General features: G+C 45.5%; 1 protein-coding gene across 3 annotated transcripts; it reads right to left on the reverse strand.

The window, feature by feature from the left end:
* Positions 1-395: 395 nt before the first annotated feature.
* Positions 396-22,921, reverse strand: DPH7 (diphthamide biosynthesis 7). 3 transcript variants are annotated; one of them, XM_063936184.1, is made up of 10 exons: positions 22,815-22,921; positions 8,978-9,139; positions 7,524-7,660; positions 5,953-6,040; positions 5,423-5,517; positions 5,163-5,329; positions 4,958-5,030; positions 4,140-4,205; positions 2,217-2,383; positions 396-2,081 (listed from the first exon to the last, which is right to left on the reverse strand). In XM_063936184.1, exons 2-10 carry the CDS (start codon positions 9,116-9,118, stop codon positions 1,660-1,662), a joined length of 1,356 nt encoding a protein of 451 aa, XP_063792254.1. In that variant the 5' UTR covers positions 9,119-9,139; positions 22,815-22,921; the 3' UTR covers positions 396-1,659. The 3 variants fall into 3 exon arrangements, with proteins under 3 accessions (XP_063792254.1, XP_063792256.1, XP_063792255.1); XM_063936186.1 differs by lacking the exon at positions 22,815-22,921 and adding an exon at positions 22,753-22,792; XM_063936185.1 differs by lacking the exon at positions 22,815-22,921 and adding an exon at positions 20,652-20,708.
* Between the last annotated feature and the right edge of the window lie 306 nt (positions 22,922-23,227).

The raw sequence follows: 23,227 nt of genomic DNA on the forward strand, positions 1-23,227 counted from the left end.
GCATAGGTTCTCAAACGCATTCCTCAAGGCAACCCGACAGTCCAGGTTTTAAGTTTATCCATGCTTGGCCACAGGTGACTTAATTAGAAAGTCTGTCAATCTGACTTAACCATTGTGCGGAGCCATGGGCATACCGAAAACCTGAACCGTTGGGGCCATGGATATATAGCGAAAACCTGGACCGTTGGGGTGCCTTGAGGAGCGCATTTGAGAACCTCTGGGCTAGTCTTCTGCATCTAGATACACATTGCCTTGTCTGCTGGTGGCTTGCCATATTTTGCAGAACAAGGGATGCAGGTTTTGCCTGGGACGGCATGCTGGGACTCATAGTACTACCACAGGTTAGGTTGAACACCGCTCCATAACTTCCATTCCAAGTACATAAAACATCTGCATTTAATGAAAAAGGTAATTTTTATTGATCAAATATATAAGTACAGTGTAAAAGCTGGGTATACTGTATGATGCTCATATAACATGAAATGCTGGTGTACGGAGGGAGGGGGGGGGGGGGTCTGCAAATGGCTAGAAGTTTGGCACAAGACTGAGGGGGAAGGGGGCTATATTTTTTACTTGTTATTGCTTAGAGTTTCTGCTATTATACATACAAGTAAAATATAGGAATCAGGCCACTGTCTCGATGATTGATCAGTCTCTGGCTGTGGGGTATTGATGTATACGGTACATACTGTATATTGATCACATATGTCAGCCACAGTGAATGCAGCCATTTTGTGAACTACATAGGCTGCTTTCATATGGGCGTGTCAAATCAGGTCATCTGACAGGCTTCTCATAATTATTGCTTAAGCCTACAAAATGGCTGCCTAATGTGTGATGGAAATGGAAATTAAGTGCACAGGCAATTAATAATAAAGTTTTTAGCATTTAAGCCATCCCCCCCCACTTAATAAAAATCTACGAAACATTACTCTTTGATAAAATGCCTTCAGAAAGGACAGATAAATTAATCTGATGAAAGTGCATAATCTTAGTGTAATAGTTTCCTGCAGCTTCTAGTTCTATATTTCAAGAGACGCATAAGAGTGCATCTGTCGCCTCCAAACCAACAGTTTCAAGGAGACACCCTACTAAATCCAACATGGAAGTCAGACATGGAAGTCAGACATTTTGTGAGCCAGACCAGTGAACCCGTCATAGGAGTTACTGACTAGATGGGAACATGAAGCCTACAAAATGGCTGCCTCAGTGTCTACCTCTGAGTGCATCAGAGCTATAACTAGTGATTTGATATTCTGCATTTTCAGCCATTCCATTTGTATGATCCATGTAACTAACCCAAAGTGTGTAAGTGTCAGGTTGCAATTACAAGTGCTGCTTTGTGGTGACAATCTGTTACACAATCACTATAAACGGTAATCCTGTGACATCGTTTCCGATTGTTTGCAGTTGTCCCATTTTGCGATTTCAGCTCCTTCACTTTATTTTAGTTTTACAAAAAATAAACCAAGACCCTGTAAACCTAACAAGTAATAAAAGTAAATGTTACGCTCTTGGTTATTGCAATACTTCTTCAGCTTCCTGCCACATTTACCCCAGGATCACCTGTGTCACAGACCTAGCTGTAAGTGTGTTTGAGCTGAGCAGGAGGTAGATCATTTAATGACCAACTAACTGCCCCAGGTGCAGCTGGCAAGGTCATTCCGCAGACTGAGGCCTCTGAGACTGCCACCTCCAGACATGCAGGACGTGGTCGTAGAAGGAGCACGTGGCCACCACGCTAGTCTTTGCTTGTCCGTATCTGGCCGAGCTGGTAACTTCAAGGACTGGCTGGTCGGCCAAATCGCTCTTCACATTATCAGATTCAGAGATGTACTCCCCCGACTCATCCTCTAGGAGCACGTCAAAGCTGGCGGTGGGCGACTCGTAGAAGATCTTCAGGTTCTGCATGGCTTGGCTCACCTTTGGTCCCACAGCATCACAGCCACTAGCTACAGACTCCTGTCCATTGAGAGAATCCGGATTGGTCAGTGAAGTATCTTGAGAAGACACTCTGGACCAATCTGCTCCATACGCCAGAGAGTTGTGTAGAACGTAAGAGGACACGAGGGGACAACCATCTAATGGGAGATAAAAGGCGTAATATTATAGTGAAGTGTACACAGATAATAAATAAACCATTAGCTCTGGTGATTTAATGAGAACCACTTCACGCTTCGGTTCAGTGTTCCAGGACCAGGAGTTTTAGATCTCACCAGATGCAGAGTCCAGAATGTGGAAGCCGCTGTGCATGCAGGCAGCCAGCAGGAGGGCGCTATCTGTTGGGTGCCACTTTAGCCTCCACACTCCACCATGTACGTGAGTATCAGATGTCGGTTGCTTCATCTGCCGCAAGTCCCATACGAGAACATGTTCATCATAACTAGGATCCAAAGACGGAACAGGCTTATAGTCAATAGAGGTCAAGGGCAGAAACCTGGTTGCAGAACCATCAAGTGCCTGGCTATGGAACCAGCTGGAGTGAAAACCTTTAGCCAAAGTCAGAGACCTTTCATTTCACCAAAATCATTACATCCTCATTCTAATAATTGTAATACCCAAGGCAGCCTTAGAGCATTGCATTGCCAACACAGTATGTTATGGAATCGCCACCTCCTGAGTCTATTAATACAGGTCTATGAACCCAATGGGAAGTATGTACATTTGCTAAAATGTTACTAGTACTCGTCTTAGTATTTTATTACACCACTGTTCTTAGTACCTCCTTGTGGGCCACATCCTATCCTATACATGTTATAGCAGGTTTAAAATTGCAAAATGTCCAGCCACTATCCTAACCCAGTATAGTGGTAAGGGGTGGTCTTAATGCTGACAAAGCATCCCTGATGGTCCAGCGGTGACTTACCTGGTACAGTGGCTAGGTGAGGACTTCCAACTCCTGCTAGTGCCTACCCCTAACCTCTCCTCGAGCAGCCCAATCCTCCCCCAGTGCCTAACTAACCACCCCCTCCTGCAGCCTATCCCTAACCTTCCCTCCTGCAGCCTAACCCTCCACTTACCTCCCCTCCTGCAGCCTAACCCTCCTGCAGCCTAACCCCTAACCCACCCCTCTTGCAGCCTAACCCTCCCCTCCTGCAGCCTAACCCTCCCCCCCTGCAGCCTAACCCTCCCCTTACCTCCCCTCCTGCAGCCTAACCCTCCCCTCCTGCAGCCTAACCCTCCCCTTACATCCCCTCCTGCAGCCTAACCCTCCCCTCCCCTCCTGCAGCCTAACCCTCCCCTCCTCTCCTGCAGCCTAACCCTCCCCTCCTCTCCTGCAGCCTAACCCTCCCCTCCTCTCCTGCAGCCTAACCCTCCCCTCCTCTCCTGCAGCCTAACCCTCCCCTCCTCTCCTGCAGCCTAACCCTCCCCTCCTCTCCTGCAGCCTAACCCTCCCCTCCCCTCCTGCAGCCTAACCCTCCCCTTACCTCCCCTCCTGCAGCCTAACCCCTAACCCAACCCTCCTGCAGCCTAACCCTCCCCTCCTGCAGCCATACCCTCCCCTTACCTCCCCTCCTGCAGCCTAACTCTCCTGCAGCCTAACCCCTAACCCACCCCTCCTGTAGCCTAACCCTCCCCTCCCCTCCTGCAGCCTAACCCTCCCCTTACTTCCCACACTGTAACCTAACCCTTCCCTTACCTCCCCCTAGTACCTAACTCTAACCACCCCTCCTCCAGAGTAACGTGACCCTCCATTACCGGTCCGTGCAGAATGTCAACGTTTCACATGTCAACTTTTTGCACGTCTGCATGTACGATGTTGACTTTCATAACTGTCGACATTTTGACTACATCCCGCTGTAAGATTTCCTAATCTCATCCTTTAGATGGTAGGTTCACAGTGCAGTAACCTTGTTATAAAATCCACCCCAAAAAATATAGATTGATGTAAAAACTGGGAATGGCCACTGAAGAATCGGAAAGATTGACAACATGTGACCCCAGGGAAGTTAGCGACAGCCACTCCCACCGGAACGATTTTGGTACCATGTGACTCCCCGAAATACAGCCACTCCCATTTATCGCCTTTCTAACAATCTGCAGCTAGCAGATATAAAACTAGTGCTCCCAACTAATGGTCAAACCCTCAAACAAAAAGTTACTCTCATTTACTATTTATATTAGTAGAGGAATCTTACCTGCCTGTGGCCAGCACATGCTCCCGATGTGGGTTACTCTGAATACTGCACACTCCCATCGAATGTCTGTTAAGGTTAGATTTACAGTCACATAAAGGAACAACACAATCACCCAGGCGGCTACCTATATAATAGTCTGGTAAGGTGTGTCCTGTCTCACAGTGGGAGCCAAGGTGCGCTACACCCCACCAACGGATCCTGCTGCTAGGGACAGACCCTTGCTGTATAAACCTTGCCCTGTAGGGGGTTCGTATAGCCACGGGAAGGGCGGCAGAGAGGGGGTGGCGGGCAGGTAATCCCGCAAATGCTGGGTCCCCTTACGAGTCATTAGAGACTATGACGGTGACACACATAGCACACATTAGAAATCTCTGCTTTGGTGCAGGTGACTCATCTGTGCTTAAGCAGAAGTATTCTACAAGCCAGGACTGTGTGGATCTGGTTACAGAATGACAGATTGCAAGCAATACAAGACCGTCACATAGGGGCTGATTCAGATTTGCAGGCAATTCAGCCGCATTGCGCGTTGGGAAATAAAAGCCGCTCTCCACTTGTATTCAGAGAGGTCCATATCTATGCAGCTGCACCGCCTGCAAAAGTAACCTTAAGCACCATCAATGCGCGATTGCACCAGCCCTAATCTTGGAGCAAAAGTCCTCTGCACAGCCTTCGATTGGTCTATACACCCACAGAACACTAGCGCTACATGCTCAAGAGTCACGTGCGCGGTCTCCAATGCAGGCGCAGCTGCTAATGACCTTCCGCCAAGCTACTCTACATCCTCCGAATGAGGAACAGACTCCGCACGCTGCTCTTACCGCTTGCTGGTAAACAGAGGGCTGTCCGGTCTAGATCTCGTGTCCCATCCTCTCAGTAGACAATCATCTCCACCTGCACTTGAGAACAAACAATACATCTTCACTGAATTCTTCTTGAGCAGCATTAAACGTAAATCAATTCTGATCACACGGTCGCGGGGATTACTCCTATTAATATTCCTGCAGCTGTGGAGCCTGTACACACCTGAGAAGACAGTGTCGCAGTTCGAGTAGTTAAAGGCAGCGATCCAGGCCTCATACCCGTGGGCTTCCCACTGACACACGACGTCCAGCGAGGGTGCAGATTCCTCCAGCTGCAGGACACTCAGCCGGCCTTTGGAGTCGCTGCAGACCAGCTTTACAGGAAAACCGCTGCACGGGAGAGAGACAGGAAAAGGTGAACATAAAGAATAGAGTTTAGCGGCGTATGAGGAACTGTTGAACGTGTCGCCCATTGGTTCTCACCTGTCAGCTCTCCCCGTGGACCAATCAAGAGATAGAGCCAGACATTCGCCATCAGCCACATTGGCGCTGCATGCAAGCTCCACCCTGCAGCTCTCCTACTGGAGGAAGACACAGTCAGTGCCCAGGCTCCTATGCCACGCGCAACTACCCCCACCACGACTGCATTTGAAGATGCCGTACAAATATTTATCGCCACTCTTATCGAATCCAGTATCCCCGGGCTCTATGAATTACAATAACATCTTCCATGGGTAAATGTAATAGGCTGTGACTTGCAGGCACCCGCGGTTTCTCGTCGACTTAGCTGCTAGATTTAAAAAGGCAATAAATTAAAAGGCAAAACCAACCAAGTTTTACCTTTGAAAATATTGGCCCTTTAAATCTAGCGGCTAAACTGCGGGTGCCTGCAACTCTCAGACTATGACATTTTCCATTCCATACCGTTCTCAGTGCCAACGTAGCACGGATTCACAAGTATTGTACTCTCACCAGGGAATGTAAGAAGATGAACTAGCAGACTTAACACTTACCCCGCTGCCTTGCAATCTGTATAGCTCCAGGGCACCCTTAGCATTGGCAATACCCAGCATAGGACATCCCGAGATTGGCACATGGCACCTAGGCAGAAGAAAACAAGATGGCTGCCGTGTTGCTCAGTGGTAATTTCCTGACATGTACAACTTTGGGTTTAAACTAGGCTAAACCAAACCATGGACCAAGGGGTTTATTTCCAATTGCTATATCATGCGGACTTATGTGGCAGCAGATATCGGTCTCCTTTGTGTAACAGGCCTCATTCCTTTCTCCCAGTCTGCCTATAGCAAATATCATGCGTCTGTAGACCTGCATGGAGGACCCACTACCCTACAATGAACACTAATGCATCCTCACTCCTACCCTACTCCCACCTATACTACCTACACTGGTACCCCCTCCCACCTATAATGCCCACAGTGTTACCCCCTCACTCCTACCCTCCCTCCCACCTATACTGCCCACAGTTACCCCCTTCCATCTATACTGCCCACACTGGTACCCCCTCACACCTACCCTCCTCTCACCTATACTGCCCACACTGTTACCCCCTCACACCTACCCTCCCTCCCACCTATACTGCCCACACTGTTACCCCCTCACTCCTACCCTCCCTACCACCTACACTGCCCACACTGTTACCCCCTCACTCCTACCCTCGCTACCACCTATACTGCCCACATTGGTACCCCCTCACTCCTACACTGCCCACACTGTTACCCCCTCACACATACACTTCTCCCACCTATACTGCCCACAGTTACCCCCTTCCGTCTATACTGCCCACACAGTTACCCCCTCACTCCTACCCTCCCTCCCACCTAAACTGCCCACACTGTTACCCCCTCACTCCTACCCTCCCTACCACCTATACTGCCCACACTGGTACCCCCTCACTCCTACCCTCCCTACCACCTATACTGCCCACACTGTTCCCCCCTCACACCTACCCTCCTCTCACCTATACTGCCCACACTGTTACCCCCTCACACCTACCCTCCCTCCCACCTACACTGCCCACACTGTTACCCCCTCACTCCTACCCTCCCTACCACCTATACTGCCCACACTGGTACCCCCTCACTCCTACCCTCCCTCCCACCTACACTGCCCACACTGTTACCCTCTCACTCCTACCCTCCCTCCCACCTATACAGCCCACACTGTTACCCCCTCACACATACACTTCTCCCACCTATACTGCCAACACTGTTACACCTACCCTACCCACAATAAATGCACCCTCATTCCTACCCTATACATAAATACACTAGTGTGCCCTCCCACCTATACTACCCACACTAGTGCAAGCTCACAGTAATCCTCTTCCACTTACACTGCATTCTCGTGAGCAGGGCCCTCCCTACCCTTTATTTCCACATCTGCATTTTTTTTCTGTCTACCGTAAAAACGTTTCTGTTTTATATACGTCCTGTCCAGCTCTGGAGAACATTGTGGCGCCTTCTAAACCAGCGATAATTATGTATGAAATAAATAAAATTACACAGTTCTATTCCACAAATAGTTAAACCGTATCACGTGACAACACACCAACGATAACAATTACCATTTCATGTCCAGTATGGCGGACGCTTCAATCCTCTGCAGCTCAGATACAGGAGAAAACAGCCGGTGGGGATCGTAGTTATAGAGATAGAGGCGACCGAGCCGCAAGTGCGGGGCGTCATTTGTCTCGTCGCTGAGCTGTGAGGTACAAGGTGCGTCAGTTGTGAACAACAGTTTGCGCACAGTCAACGTGAGGGTTATTTTACACTGTCCCAATAGGAGATCTATTAAAAGGAAACGCAGTAAATCTTAAATTGCACATAAAGTGCTGCAGATCTGTCTCATCTGGCTGCAATCCCCTCCTGGGATTTGACGACAGCCTCGGACGGACGTCAGCAGAAGAACTCGGACACTTGGGTAATATGGTGCAAAAGGGAGCAACTAAAAAAAGGTAATTATACACTTTTACACCTCGGCGTGTGGCTGTACCGGCAAAGCCCAGGACACGTATGGCCCTACGCTATGATATATCACGATATACTGTTCTGTGATACTATGGGGGGTATTCAATTAGTGCCGTTTTATCGACCAGTCGAAAAAAAAACAGCTCTTTGACAGTTTTTAGGTTAAATTTACATTCAACATGATCGATGCCCGTGCCATGTTTTCGACCGGTCGTAAAATCTGGCTCTGGCGAAAACCCCGTGTATTGGCAAATTTGCCGCCGATACACGTGTTTTGGCAAATCTGCGGGAGTTTTTCACCCGTTTTTTTTGGCACAATTTTCACCCATGCCAGTTCGACAAAAAAAAAAAAAGTGAAACGGCACGGGCAAAAATGGATTAAAAAACGGGCGAAAACGCGAGAACACAGACTGTGTCGAATCAGTGCCGTTTTTTCAACCAGTCGAAAAATCTGCACTTAATTGAATACCCCCCTATCATCCTCTCATTATACACTGTAACACAACATTCTATGCCACAGTGTACTCTTCTGTAAGCTCTACAAAATGACACACAATACCTCTCAAACTCTACGCCGCCGTTTCACTGTGGCCTAAGAAATTCTAGTTGCACCTGTCTCCCTCCCCAACATCTGATTCCATTTTGTCGGAGCCATTTTAAAAGTGGAACCCATGCGTTAGTGATGTCTCTCGTTACTAGCAAATCAGGTCACGGCTGACATAATGAAAAACTCCACTTCTAGGAAACAAGTTCAAGTGCTAACAGAGTCTTCTTAAAACAGATACCCTGGGCTAAATAGCCTGCAAGCAGCCGGAGGTGCGGTTCTGCCCGTATATTTAAAGCTGCAATATTTACAAGGCAAATCCAGGTTAGTTTTGCCTTGTAAACGATTGGCGCTTTAAATATACGAGCAGACTCGCGCAGAATCCGGCACCTCCAGCTCTCGCAGGCTATTACGTTCAGCCCCCAATATTACACTTTGGAATATATAAATGAGATGCCGTTACCACAGTTATTAGATGGCAATAAGAGAGGACAGTGCTGTACTTACATCACTCGCTGGTTTATTTAACTGATAGGTTCCGCATGCCAGGACTGTACGCCAGTCACTCAGTGGGCACCACTCCACGGCGTCTGCGCTGTATTCCGTGTCTAGAACCTGTAAGGTCTGGGTTTTGCAGCGTACAGACATCTCCGAGCCTGGGCATCACTTCTACCAAAACCAGAGCACACAGATTAATACACAGACCGCACATATACAGTAAGCTGGGTACACACCAGTGACTAGATGATATACTGGACAATTTGTCGTTTTGAGCCGAACTGGAATGACAAATCGGCCACAACATCTAGTGCGTACGCTCTATTGCGTGTTACCGTGTGTCGATCATTGCACCGTCTCATCTGCCTGCCGTGACGGTAGATGAGAAGATATCTCTAACCATATTGTGCACCTTGAGCAGTGTGTGTACGCCCTACCAGAGATATAGATAGACAATTATTCAATTCCAGATTCATAGATGAAACTTCTCTTGGATTCTTTTCCCCTTAGAGAATTCACAATTGGGGCCTATAGAGAAACCCTCTCACCTAAGAACTTAACGGTGCGAGCTCTAAGGAGGATATTCGAAGCAAAGGGAGAGTGTACAATTATTGATAAACCCTACGCGTTTCGTCCAAACTGACTTCTTCAGGGGTAAAACATGTCTAAAAGCGTATCGTGTTGAGTTCCACAACGGAGACTAATAATTTTAGAATTGGTTCATTGAAAACCGATGTGCCACATACAGAGATGAATCTAGAATATCCTCCTTAGAGCTCACACTGTTAAGTTCTTTGGTGAGAGGTTTCTCTATAGGCCCCCATTGTGAATTCTCTAAGGGCTGTATCACACGCGCCGGTTTCTCCCGGATGGCAAAAAGCCGGACAAACTTTGGCCGGCTCTTTGCCATCCGGGAGGGTCTTTCACACAGAACGGCTTTGAGCCGTGTGTAATGCTGTGCGCATGCGCAGCATTAGACATGGCTTGGGAAAAAAACGTTGTGTGTGAAAGCTCCCCTTCACACACACGGTCCACTGCCTGCAAAGACGGCACGGCTCCGGCCCGGCAGCCGAACCTTCCAGTAGATATTTCCGGCTGCAACCCAGCAGCCGGGCCGGGGCCGTGCAGTGTGAAAGGACCCTACCCTTCACACTGTTAATTACACTACCGGCACGGGAAAAATAAAATATATACACTGCACGGTGTGTACACACTACTGTATATGTTTTATATCAGTTGATCTGGTGATGACGGGAAATCGGGACGAGTGTTGCATTATTTTCACACCGTCTAATGTTACCCAGCGTTACAGGAAAACTGCTGGCATCTTTTCAGATATGTTGCAAGAAATATAAATCAACCTTTGTAAAACTTATTTTATAGGAGATCTTCGCCCTTGTAACACTACAATGCCAGAACCATTTCTTGCAATTAACAAATTAGCAGTTATAAAAATGGTGCAGAATAGTCATCGGAAAGGAATCCTGCCGAGTAATCATTTTCTAACCTGTTTCACCCAACATGGAGCACTGTAATATTATATTATATATAATGCATGTACAGTATATGGGACTCACCAGCATGGAGCACTGTAACACAATACTATATATGATGCATGTATATGGGACTCACCAGCCACCAGCATGGAGCAGTGTAATATCATACTATATATAATACATGTATATGGGATTTACCAGCATGGAGCAGTGTAATACTATACTATATATAATACATGTATATGGGAGTCACCAGCATGGAGCAGTGTAATATCATACTATATATAATGCATGTATATGGGATTTACCAGCATGGAGCAGTGAAATACTATACTATATATAATGCATGTATATGGGACTCACCAGTATGGAGTAGTGTAATATCATACTATATATAATGCATGTATATGGGATTTACCAGCATGGAGCAGTGTAATACTATACTATATATAATGCATGTATATGGGACTCACCAGTCACCAGCATGGAGCAGTGTAATATCATGCTATATATAATGCATGTATATGGGATTTACCAGCATGGAGCAGTGTAATACTATACTATATATAATGCATGTATATGGGACTCACCAGTCACCAGCAGGGAGCAGTGTAATATCATGCTATATATAATGCATGTATATGGGACTCACCAGTCACCAGCAGGGAGCAGTGTAATATCATGCTATATATAATGCATGTATATGGGACTCACCAGTCACCAGCAGGGAGCAGTGTAATATCATGCTATATATAATGCATGTATATGGGACTCGCCAGTCACCAGCATGGAGCAGTGTAATATCATACTATATATAATACATGTATATGGGACTCACCAGTCACCAGCAGGGAGCAGTGTAATATCATACTATATATAATGCATGTATATGGGACTCGCCAGTCACCAGCAGGGAGCAGTGTAACATCATACTATATATAATACATGTATATGGGACTCACCAGTCACCAGCAGGGAGCAGTGTAATATCATGCTATATATAATGCATGTATATGGGACTCACCAGTCCCAGCAGGGAGCAGTGTAATATCATGCTATATATAATGCATGTATATGGGACTCACCAGTCACCAGCAGGGAGCAGTGTAATATCATGCTATATATAATGCATGTATATGGGACTCGCCAGTCACCAGCAGGGAGCAGTGTAATATCATGCTATATATAATGCATGTATATGGGACTCACCAGTAGGGAGCAGTGTAATATCATGCTATATATAATGCATGTATATGGGACTCGCCAGTCACCAGCAGGGAGCAGTGTAATATCATGCTTTATATAATGCATGTATATGGGACTCGCCAGTCACCAGCAGGGAGCAGTGTAATATCATACTATATATAATGCATGTATATGGGACTCACCAGTCACCAGCATGGAGCAGTGTAATATCATGCTATATATAATGCATGTATATGGGACTCACCAGTCACCAGCAGGGAGCAGTGTAATATCATGCTATATATAATGCATGTATATGGGACTCACCAGTCCCAGCAGGGAGAAGTGTAATATCATGCTATATATAATGCATGTATATGGGACTCACCAGTCACCAGCAGGGAGCAGTGTAATATCATGCTATATATAATGCATGTATATGGGACTCGCCAGTCACCAGCAGGGAGCAGTGTAATATCATGCTATATATAATGCATGTATATGGGACTCGCCAGTCACCAGCAGGGAGCAGTGTAATATCATGCTATATATAATGCATGTATATGGGACTCGCCAGTCACCAGCAGGGAGCAGTGTAATATCATACTATATATAATACATGTATATGGGACTCACCAGTCACCAGCAGGGAGCAGTGTAACATCATACTATATATAATACATGTATATGGGATTTACCAGCATGGAGCAGTGTAATACTATACTATATATAATGCATGTATATGGGACTCACCAGTAGGGAGCAGTGCAATATCATGCTATATATAATACATGTATATGGGACTCACCAGTCACCAGCATGGAGCAGTGTAATATCATACTATATATAATGCATGTATATGGGACTCACCAGTCACCAGCAGGGAGCAGTGTAATATCATACTATATATAATACATGTATATGGGATTTACCAGCATGGAGCAGTGTAATACTATACTATATATAATGCATGTATATGGGACTCACCAGTCACCAGCAGGGAGCAGTGTAATATCATGCTATATATAATACATGTATATGGGACTCACCAGTCACCAGCATGGAGCAGTGTAATATCATGCTATATATAATGCATGTATATGGGACTCGCCAGTCACCAGCATGGAGCAGTGTAACATCATACTATATATAATACATGTATATGGGATTTACCAGCATGGAGCAGTGTAATACTATACTATATATAATGCATGTATATGGGACTCACCAGTCACCAGCAGGGAGCAGTGTAATATCATGCTATATATAATACATGTATATGGGACTCACCAGTCACCAGCATGGAGCAGTGTAATATCATACTATATATAATGCATGTATATGGGACTCACCAGTCACCAGCAGGGAGCAGTGTAATATCATGCTATATATAATACATGTATATGGGACTCACCCGTCACCAGCAGGGAGCAGTGTAATATCATGCTATATATAATGCATGTATATGGGACTCGCCAGTCACCAGCAGGGAGCAGTGTAATATCATACTATATATAATACATGTATATGGGACTCACCAGTCACCAGCAGGGAGCAGTGTAATATCATACTATATATAATACATGTATATGGGACTCACCAGTCACCAGCAGGGAGCAGTGTAATATCATACTATATATAATACATGTATATGGGACTCGCCAGTCACCAGCATGGAGCAGTGTAATATCATACTATATATAATACATGTATATGGGACTCGCCAGTCACCAGCAGGGAGCAGTGTAATATCATACTATATATAATACATGTATATGGGACTCACCAGTCACCAGCAGGGAGCAGTGTAATATCATACTATATATAATACATGTATAATAAGATTTTACTTACCGATAAATCTATTTCTCGTAGTCCGTAGTGGATGCTGGGACTCCGTAAGGACCATGGGGATATAGCGGCTCCGCAGGAGACAGGGCACAATAATAAAAGCTTTAGGATCAGGTGGTGTGCACTGGCTCCTCCCCCTATGACCCTCCTCCAAGCCTCAGTTAGGATACTGTGCCCGGACGAGCGTGCATAATAAGGAAGGATATTGAAACCCGGGTAAGACTCATACCAGCCACACCAATCACACCGTACAACCTGTGATCTGAACCCAGTTAACAGTATGATAACAACGAAGGAGCCTCTGAAAAGACGGCTCACAACAAGAATAACCCGATTTTTGTAACAATAACTATGTACAAGTATTGCAGACAATCCGCACTTGGGATGGGCGCCCAGCATCCACTACGGACTACGAGAAATAGATTTATCGGTAAGTAAAATCTTAATTTCTCCGACGTCCTAGTGGATGCTGGGACTCCGTAAGGACCATGGGGATTATACCAAAGCTCCCAAACGGGCGGGAGAGTGCGGATGACCCTGCAGCACCGAATGAGAGAACTCCATGTCCTCCTCAGCCAGGGTATCAAATTTGTAGAATTTAGCAAACGTGTTTGCCCCTGACCAAGTAACTGCTCGGCAAAGTTGTAAAGCCGAGACCCCTCGGGCAGTCGCCCAAGATGAGCCCCCTTCCTTTTGGAATGGGCTTTTACAGATTTTGGCTGTGGCAGGCCTGCCACAGAATGTGTAAACTGAATTGTATTACAAATCCAGCGAGCAATCGTCTGCTTAGAAGCAGGAGCACCCATCTTGTTGGGTGCATACAGGCTAAACAGCGAGTCAGATTTTCTGACTCCAGCCGTCCTGGAAACATATTTTTCAGGGCCCTTACAACGTCAAGTAACTTGGAGTCCTCCAAGTCCCTAGTACCCGCAGGTACCACAATAGGTTGGTTCATGTGAAAAACAGAAAACACCTTAAGGAGAAATTGAGGACGAGTCCTCAATTCTGCCCTGTCAGAATGAAAAATTAAGTAAGGGCTTTATATATGATAAAGCCGCCAATTCTGACACACGCCTGGCTGAAGCCAGGGCTAATAGCATCGTCACCTTCCATGTGAGATATTTTAAGTCCACAGTGGTGAGTGGTTCAAACCAATGTGACTTTAGGAAACTCAAAACAACATTGAGATCCCAAGGTGCCACTGGGGCACAAAAGGAGGCTGTATATGCAGTACCCCTTTTACAAACATCTGAACGTCAGGCACTAAAGCCAGTTCTTTCTGGAAGAAATTCGACAGGGCCGAAATTTGAACCTTAATGGACCCTAATTTTAGGCCCATAGACAGTCCTGTTTTCAGGAAATGTAGGAAACGACCCAGTTGGAATTCCTCTGTAGGGGCCTTCTTGGCCTCACACCACGCAACATATCTTCGCCAAATGCGGTGAAAATGTTTTGCGGTTACATCCTTCCTGTCTTCGACCAGGGTAGGGATGACTTCATCTGGAATGCCCTTTCAGGATCCGGCGTTCAACCGCCATGCCGTCAAACGCGGCCGCGGTAAGTCTTGGAACAGACAAGGCCCCTGCTGGAGCAGGTCCTTTCTTAAAGGTAGAGGCCACGGGTCTTCCGTGAACATCTCTTGAAGTTTCGGGTACCAAGTCCTTCTTGGCCAATCCGGAACCACGAGTATCGTTCTTACTCATCTCCCTCTTATGATTCTCAGTACTTTTGGTATGAGAGGCATAGGAGGGAACACATACTCTGACTGGTACACCCACAGTGTTACCAGAGCGTCCACCGCTATTGCCTGAGGGTCCCTTGACCTGGCGCAATATCTGTCTAGTTTTTTGTTCAGGCGGGACGCCATCATGTCCACCTTTGGTTTTTCCCAACGGTTTACAATCATGTGGAAGACTTCCCGATGAAGTCCCCACTCTCCCGGGTGGAGGTCATGCCTGCTGAGGAAGTCTGCTTCCCAGTTTTCCACTCCCGGAATGAACACTGCTGAGAGTGTTATCACATGATTTTTCGCCCAGCGAAGAATCCTTGCAATTTCTGCCATTTCCCTCCTGCTTCTTGTGCCGCCCTGTCTGTTTACGTGGGCGACTGCCGTGATGTTGTCCCACTGGATCAATACCGGCTGACCTTGAAGCAGAGGTCTTGCTAAGCTTAGAGCATTGTAAATTGCCCTTAGCTCCAGTATATTTATGTGGAGAGAAGTCTCCAGACTTGATCACACTCTCTGGAAATTTTTTCCTTGTGTGACTGCTCCCCAGCCACTCAGGCTGGCATCCGTGGTCACCAGGACCCAGTCCTGAATGCCGAATCTGCGGCCCTTTCATAGATGAGCACTCTGCAGCCACCGCAGAAGAAACACCCTTGTCCTTGGAGACAGGGTTATCCGCTGATGCATCTGAAGATGCGATCCGGACCATTTTTCCAGCAGATCCCACGGAAAGGTTCTTGCGTGAAATCTACCGAATGGGATCGCTTTGTAAGAAACCACCACTTTTCACAGGATCCTTGTGCAATGATGCACTGATACTTTTCCTGGTTTTAGGAGGTTCCTGACTAGCTCGGATAACTCCCTGGCTTTCTTCTCCGGGAGAAAACATCCTTTTCTGGACTGTGTCCAGAATCATCCCTAGGAACAGTAGACGTGTCGTCGGAAAAAACTGCGATTTTGGAATATTTAGAATCCACTCGTGCTGTCGTAGAACTACTTAAGATAGTGCTACTCCGACCTCCAACTGTTCTCTGGACCTTGCCCTTATCAGGAAAGCGTCCATATTTCTTTTAAGAAGAATCATCATTTCGGCCATTACCTTGGTAAAGACCCGGGGTGCCGTGGACAATCCAAACGGCAGCGTCTGAACTGATAGTGACAGTTCTGTACCACGAACCTGAGGTACCCTTGGTGAGAAGGGCAAATTTGGACATGTAGGTAAGCGTCCCTGATATCCAGTGACACCATATCGTCCCCTTCTTCCTGGTTCGCTATCACTGCTCTGAGTGACTCCATCTTGATTTGAACGCTTGTATGTAAGTGTTCAAATATTTCAGATCTCACCGAGCCGTCTGGCTTCAGTACCACAATATAGTGTGGAATAATACCCCTTCCCTTGTTGTAGAAGGGGTACTTTGATTATCACCTGCTGGGAATACAGCCTGTGAATTGTTCCCAATACTGCCTCCCTGTCGGAGGGAGACGTTGGTAAAGCAGACTTCAGGAACTTGTGAGGGGGAGACGTCTCGAATTTCCAATGTACACCTGGGATACTACGTGTAGGATCCAGGAGTCCACTTGTGAGTGAGCCCACTGCGTGCTGAAACTCTTGAGATGACCCCCTACCGCACCTGAGTCCGCTTGTACGGCCCCAGCGTCATGCTGCGGACTTGGCAGAAGCTGTGGAGGGCTTCTGTTCCTGGGAATGGGCTGCCTGCTGCAGTCTTCTTCCCTTTCCTCTACCCTGGGCAGATATGACTGGCCCTTTTGCCCGCCTGCCCTTATGGGAACGAAAGGACTGAGACTGAAAAGACTGTGTCCTTTTCTGCTGAGATGTGACTTGGGGTAACAAAAGGTGGAATTTTCAGCTGTTGCCATGGCCACCAGGTCCGATGGACCGCCCCTTTATACGGCAATACTTCCATGTGCCGTCTGGAATCTGCATCACCTGACCACTGTCGTGTCTTCGTCTGGCAGATATGGACACCACATTTACTCTTGATGCCAGAATGCAAATATCCCTCTGCGCATCTCGCATATATAGAAATGCATCCTTAAAATGCTCTATAGTAAATAAAATCTTGTCCCTGTCAAGGGTATCAATATTTTCAGTCAGGAAATCCGACCAAGCCCCCTCAGCGCTGCACATCCAGACTGAGGCGATTGCTTGTCGTAGTATAACACCAGTATGTGTGTATATACTTTTAGGATATTTTTCAGCTTCCTATCAGCTGGCTCCTTGAGGGCTGCCGTATCTGGAGACGGTAACGCCACTTGTTTTTTTTAAGCGTGTGAGCGCCTTATCCACCCTAAGGTGTGTTTCCCAACTCGCCCTAACTTCTGGCGGGAAAAGGTATACCGCCAATAATTTTCTATCGGAGGAAACCCACGTATCATCACACACTTCATTTAATTTATCTGATTCAGGAAAAACTACAAGTAGTTTATTCACACCCTACATAATACCCTTATTTGTGGTACTTGTAGTATCAGAAATATGTAACACCTCCTTCATTGCCCTTAACATGAAACGTGTGGCCCTAAAGGAAAATACGTTTGTTTATTCACCGTCGACACTGGAGTCAGTGTCCGTGTCTGTGTCAACCGACTGAGGTAAATGGGCGTCTTTACAAGCCCCTGACGGTGTCTGAGACGCCTGGACAGGTACTAATTTGTTTGCCGGCCGTCTCATGTCGTCAACCGACCTTGCAGCGTGTTGACATTATCACGTAATTCCTAAATAAGCCATCCATTCCAGTGTCGACTCCCTAGAGAGTGACATCACCAATACAGGCAATTTGCTCCGCCTCCTCACCAACATCGTCCTCCTACATGTCGACACACACGTACCGACACACAGCACACACACAGGGAATGCTCTGATAGAGGACAGGACCCCACTAGCCCTTTGGGGAGACAGAGGGAGAGTTTGCCAGCACACACCAAAAACGCTATAATTATACAGGGACAACCCCTTATACAAGTGTTTTCCCTTATAGCATTTTTATATATGTAATCATATCGCCAAATAAGTGCCCCCCCTCTCTGTTTTAGCCCTGTTTCTGTAGTGCAGTGCAGGGGAGAGCCTGGGAGCCTTCCTCACAGCAGAGCTGAGCAGGAAAATGGCGCCGTGTACTAAAGAGAATAGGCCCCGCCCCCTTTTTGGCGGGCTCTTCTCCCGGAGTTTGTGAGATCTGGCAGGGGTTAAATACATCCATATAGCCTCAAGGGCTATATGTGATGTATTTTAGCCATAAAAAGGTATTATACATTGCTGCCCAGGGCGCCCCCCCCAGCGCCCTGCACCCTCAGTGACAGTTGGTGACTGTTGGTGAAGTGTGCTGACAACAATGGCGCACAGCTGCAGTGCTGTGCGCTACCTTATGAAGACTGAAAGTCTTCTGCCGCCTGTTTCTGGACCTCTTCAACTTCGGCATCTGCAAGGGGGGTCGGCGGCACGGCTCCGGGACCGGACTCCATGGCTGGGCCTGTGTTCGATCCCTCTGGAGCTAATGGTGTCCAGTAGCCTAAGAAGCAAATCCATCCTGCACGCAGGTGAGTTTACTTCTCTCCCCTAAGTCCCTCGTAGCAGTGAGCCTGTTGCCAGCAGGACTCACTGAAAATAAAAAACCTAACTTAAACTTTTATTCTAAGCAGCTCAGGAGAGCCACCTAGATTGCACCCTTCTCGTCGGGCACAAAAATCTAACTGAGGCTTGGAGGAGGGTCATAGGGGGAGGAGCCAGTGCACACCACCTGATCCTAAAGCTTTTATTATTGTGCCCTGTCTCCTGCGGAGCCGCTATATCCCCATGGTCCTTACGGAGTCCCAGCATCCACTAGGACGTCAGAGAAATGGGATTTACCAGTCACCAGCATGGAGCAGTGTAATATCATACTATATATAATACATGTATATGGGACTCACCAGTCACCAGCATGGAGCAGTGTAATATCATACTATATATACTACATGTATATGGGACTCGCCAGTCACCAGCATGGAGCAGTGTAATACTATACTATATACAATACATGTATATGGGACTCACCAGTCACCAGCATGGAGCAGTGTAATATCATACTATATATAATACATGTATATGGGACTCACCAGTCACCAGCATGGAGCAGTGTAATATCATACTATATATAATACATGTATATGGGACTCGCCAGTCACCAGCATGGAGCAGTGTAATACTATACTATATATAATACATGTATATGGGACTCACCAGTCACCAGCATGGAGCAGTGTAATATCATACTATATATAATACATGTATATGGGACTCACCAGTCACCAGCAGGGAGCAGTGTAATATCATACTATATATAATACATGTATATGGGACTCGCCAGTCACCACCAGGGAGCAGTGTAATATCATACTATATATAATACATGTATATGGGACTCGCCAGTCACCAGCATGGAGCAGTGTAATACTATACTATATACAATACATGTATATGGGACTCACCAGTCACCAGCATGGAGCAGTGTAATATCATACTATATATAATACATGTATATGGGACTCACCAGTCACCAGCATGGAGCAGTGTAATATCATACTATATATAATACATGTATATGGGACTCGCCAGTCACCAGCATGGAGCAGTGTAATACTATACTATATATAATACATGTATATGGGACTCACCAGTCACCAGCAGGGAGCAGTGTAATATCATACTATATATAATACATGTATATGGGATTTACCAGTCACCAGCATGGAGCAGTGTAATATCATACTATATATAATACATGTATATGGGACTCACCAGTCACCAGCATGGAGCAGTGTAATATCATACTATATATAATACATGTATATGGGATTTACCAGTCACCAGCATGGAGCAGTGTAATATCATACTATATATAATACATGTATATGGGACTCACCAGTCACCAGCATGGAGCAGTGTAATATCATACTATATATAATACATGTATATGGGACTCACCAGTCACCAGCAGGGAGCAGCGTAATATCATACTATATATAATACATGTATATGGGACTCACCAGTCACCAGCATGGAGCAGTGTAATATCATACTATATATAATACATGTATATGGGACTCACCAGTCACCAGCAGGGAGCAGTGTAATATCATACTATATATAATACATGTATATGGGACTCGCCAGTCACCAGCATGGAGCAGTGTAATACTATAGTATAGTATTACACTGCTCCATGCTGGTGACTGGTGAGTCCCATATACATGTATTATATATAGTATAGTATACTATATATAATACATGTATATGGGACTCACCAGTCACCAGCATGGAGCAGTGTAATATCATACTATATATAATACATGTATATGGGACTCACCAGTCACCAGCAGGGAACAGTGTAATATCATACTATATATAATACATGTATATGGGACTCACCAGCCAACAGCAGGGAGCAGTGTAATATCATACTATATATAATACATGTATATGGGATTTACCAGTCACCAGCATGGAGCAGTGTAATATCATACTATATATAATACATGTATATGGGACTCACCAGTCACCAGCATGGAGCAGTGTAATATCATACTATATATAATACATGTATATGGGATTTACCAGTCACCAGCATGGAGCAGTGTAATATCATACTATATATAATACATGTATATGGGACTCACCAGTCACCAGCATGGAGCAGTGTAAATTCATACTATATATAATACATGTATATGGGACTCACCAGTCACCAGCAGGGAGCAGCGTAATATCATACTATATATAATACATGTATATGGGACTCACCAGTCACCAGCAGGGAGCAGTGTAATATCATACTATATATAATACATGTATATGGGACTCACCAGTCACCAGCAGGGAGCAGTGTAATATCATACTATATATAATACATGTATATGGGACTCGCCAGTCACCAGCATGGAGCAGTGTAATACTATACTATATATAATACATGTATATGGTACTCACCAGTCACCAGCAGGGAACAGTGTAATATCATACTATATATAATACATGTATATGGGACTCACCAGTCACCAGCAGGGAGCAGCGTAATATCATACTATATATAATACATGTATATGGGACTCACCAGTCACCAGCAGGGAGCAGTGTAATATCATACTATATATAATACATGTATATGGGACTCCCCAGTCACCAGCAGGGAGCAGTGTAATATCATACTATATATAATACATGTATATGGGACTCGCCAGTCACCAGCATGGAGCAGTGTAATACTATACTATATATAATACATGTATATGGGACTCACCAGTCACCAGCAGGGAGCAGTGTAATATCATACTATATATAATACATGTATATGGGACTCACCAGTATGGAGCAGTGTAATATCATACTATATATAATACATGTATATGGGACTCACCAGTCACCAGCATGGAGCAGTGTAATATCATACTATATATAATACATGTATATGGGATTTACCAGTCACCAGCATGGAGCAGTGTAATATCATACTATATATAATACATGTATATGGGACTCACCAGTCACCAGCATGGAGCAGTGTAATATCACACTATATATAATACATGTATATGGGATTTACCAGTCACCAGCATGGAGCAGTGTAATATCATACTATATATAATACATGTATATGGGACTCACCAGTCCCCAGCATGGAGCAGTGTAATATCATACTATATATAATACATGTATATGGGACTCACCAGTCCCCAGCATGGAGCAGTGTAATATCACACTATATATAATACATGTATATGGGACTCACCAGTCACCAGCAGGGAGCAGTGTAATATCATACTATATATAATACATGTATATGGGACTCGCCAGTCACCAGCATGGAGCAGTGTAATACTATACTATATATAATACATGTATATGGGATTTACCAGTCACCAGCATGGAGCAGTGTAATATCATACTATATATAATACATGTATATGGGACTCACCAGTCACCAGCATGGAGCAATGTAATATCATACTATATATAATACATGTATATGGGACTCACCAGTCACCAGCAGGGAACAGTGTAATACTATACTATATATAATACATGTATATGGGACTCACCAGTCACCAGCAGGGAGCAGTGTAATATCATACTATATATAATACATGTATATGGGACTCGCCAGTCACCAGCATGGAGCAGTGTAATACTATACTATATATAATACATGTATATGGGACTCACCAGTCACCAGCATGGAGCAGTGTAATACTATACTATATATAATACATGTATATGGGACTCACCAGTCACCAGCAGGGAGCAGTGTAATATCATGCTATATATAATACATGTATATGGGACTCACCAGCCAACAGCAGGGAGCAGTGTAATATCATACTATATATAATACATGTATATGGGACTCACCAGCCAACAGCAGGGAGCAGTGTAATATCATACTATATATAATACATGTATATGGGACTCACCAGCCAACAGCAGGGAGCAGTGTAATATCATACTATATATAATACATGTATATGGGACTCACCAGCCAACAGCAGGGAGCAGTGTAATATCATGCTATATATAATACATGTATATGGGACTCACCAGCCAACAGCAGGGAGCAGGAGAACATCACAAGCTGCAGCTGCTGCTTCCTAACTACTTCCGGGTCTTTAGCAAACATGGCCCCGCCTCCTACTCAGTGATCGACAGGAGCTTTGTCCAATAGAATAATCCATAGCTGGCTGTATGCCATGTGTGAGCACAGTGGTGCTTAGTGTGTGACATTATCACTGAGCACTGCACATATGTGTGTTATATAGTTATATATAATGTATGACAGATTCTACAGTATTGCTGCTGCTGCTGCTAAGGGGCCACTGCCCTAAACTCCCCTGATCCAGGGCTGTGGTGCTGGGGTCACTATACCACCACTGGGGGTCCATAGTCCTCAGCACAGCTCCAAGGGCCACAACTTAGAGGAAGATGTTATTACATTTCAAAAATTAAAAAGGAAC

Source organism: Pseudophryne corroboree, chromosome 8 (assembly GCF_028390025.1).
Source record: "Pseudophryne corroboree isolate aPseCor3 chromosome 8, aPseCor3.hap2, whole genome shotgun sequence".
NCBI classification, from domain to species: domain Eukaryota; kingdom Metazoa; phylum Chordata; class Amphibia; order Anura; family Myobatrachidae; genus Pseudophryne; species Pseudophryne corroboree.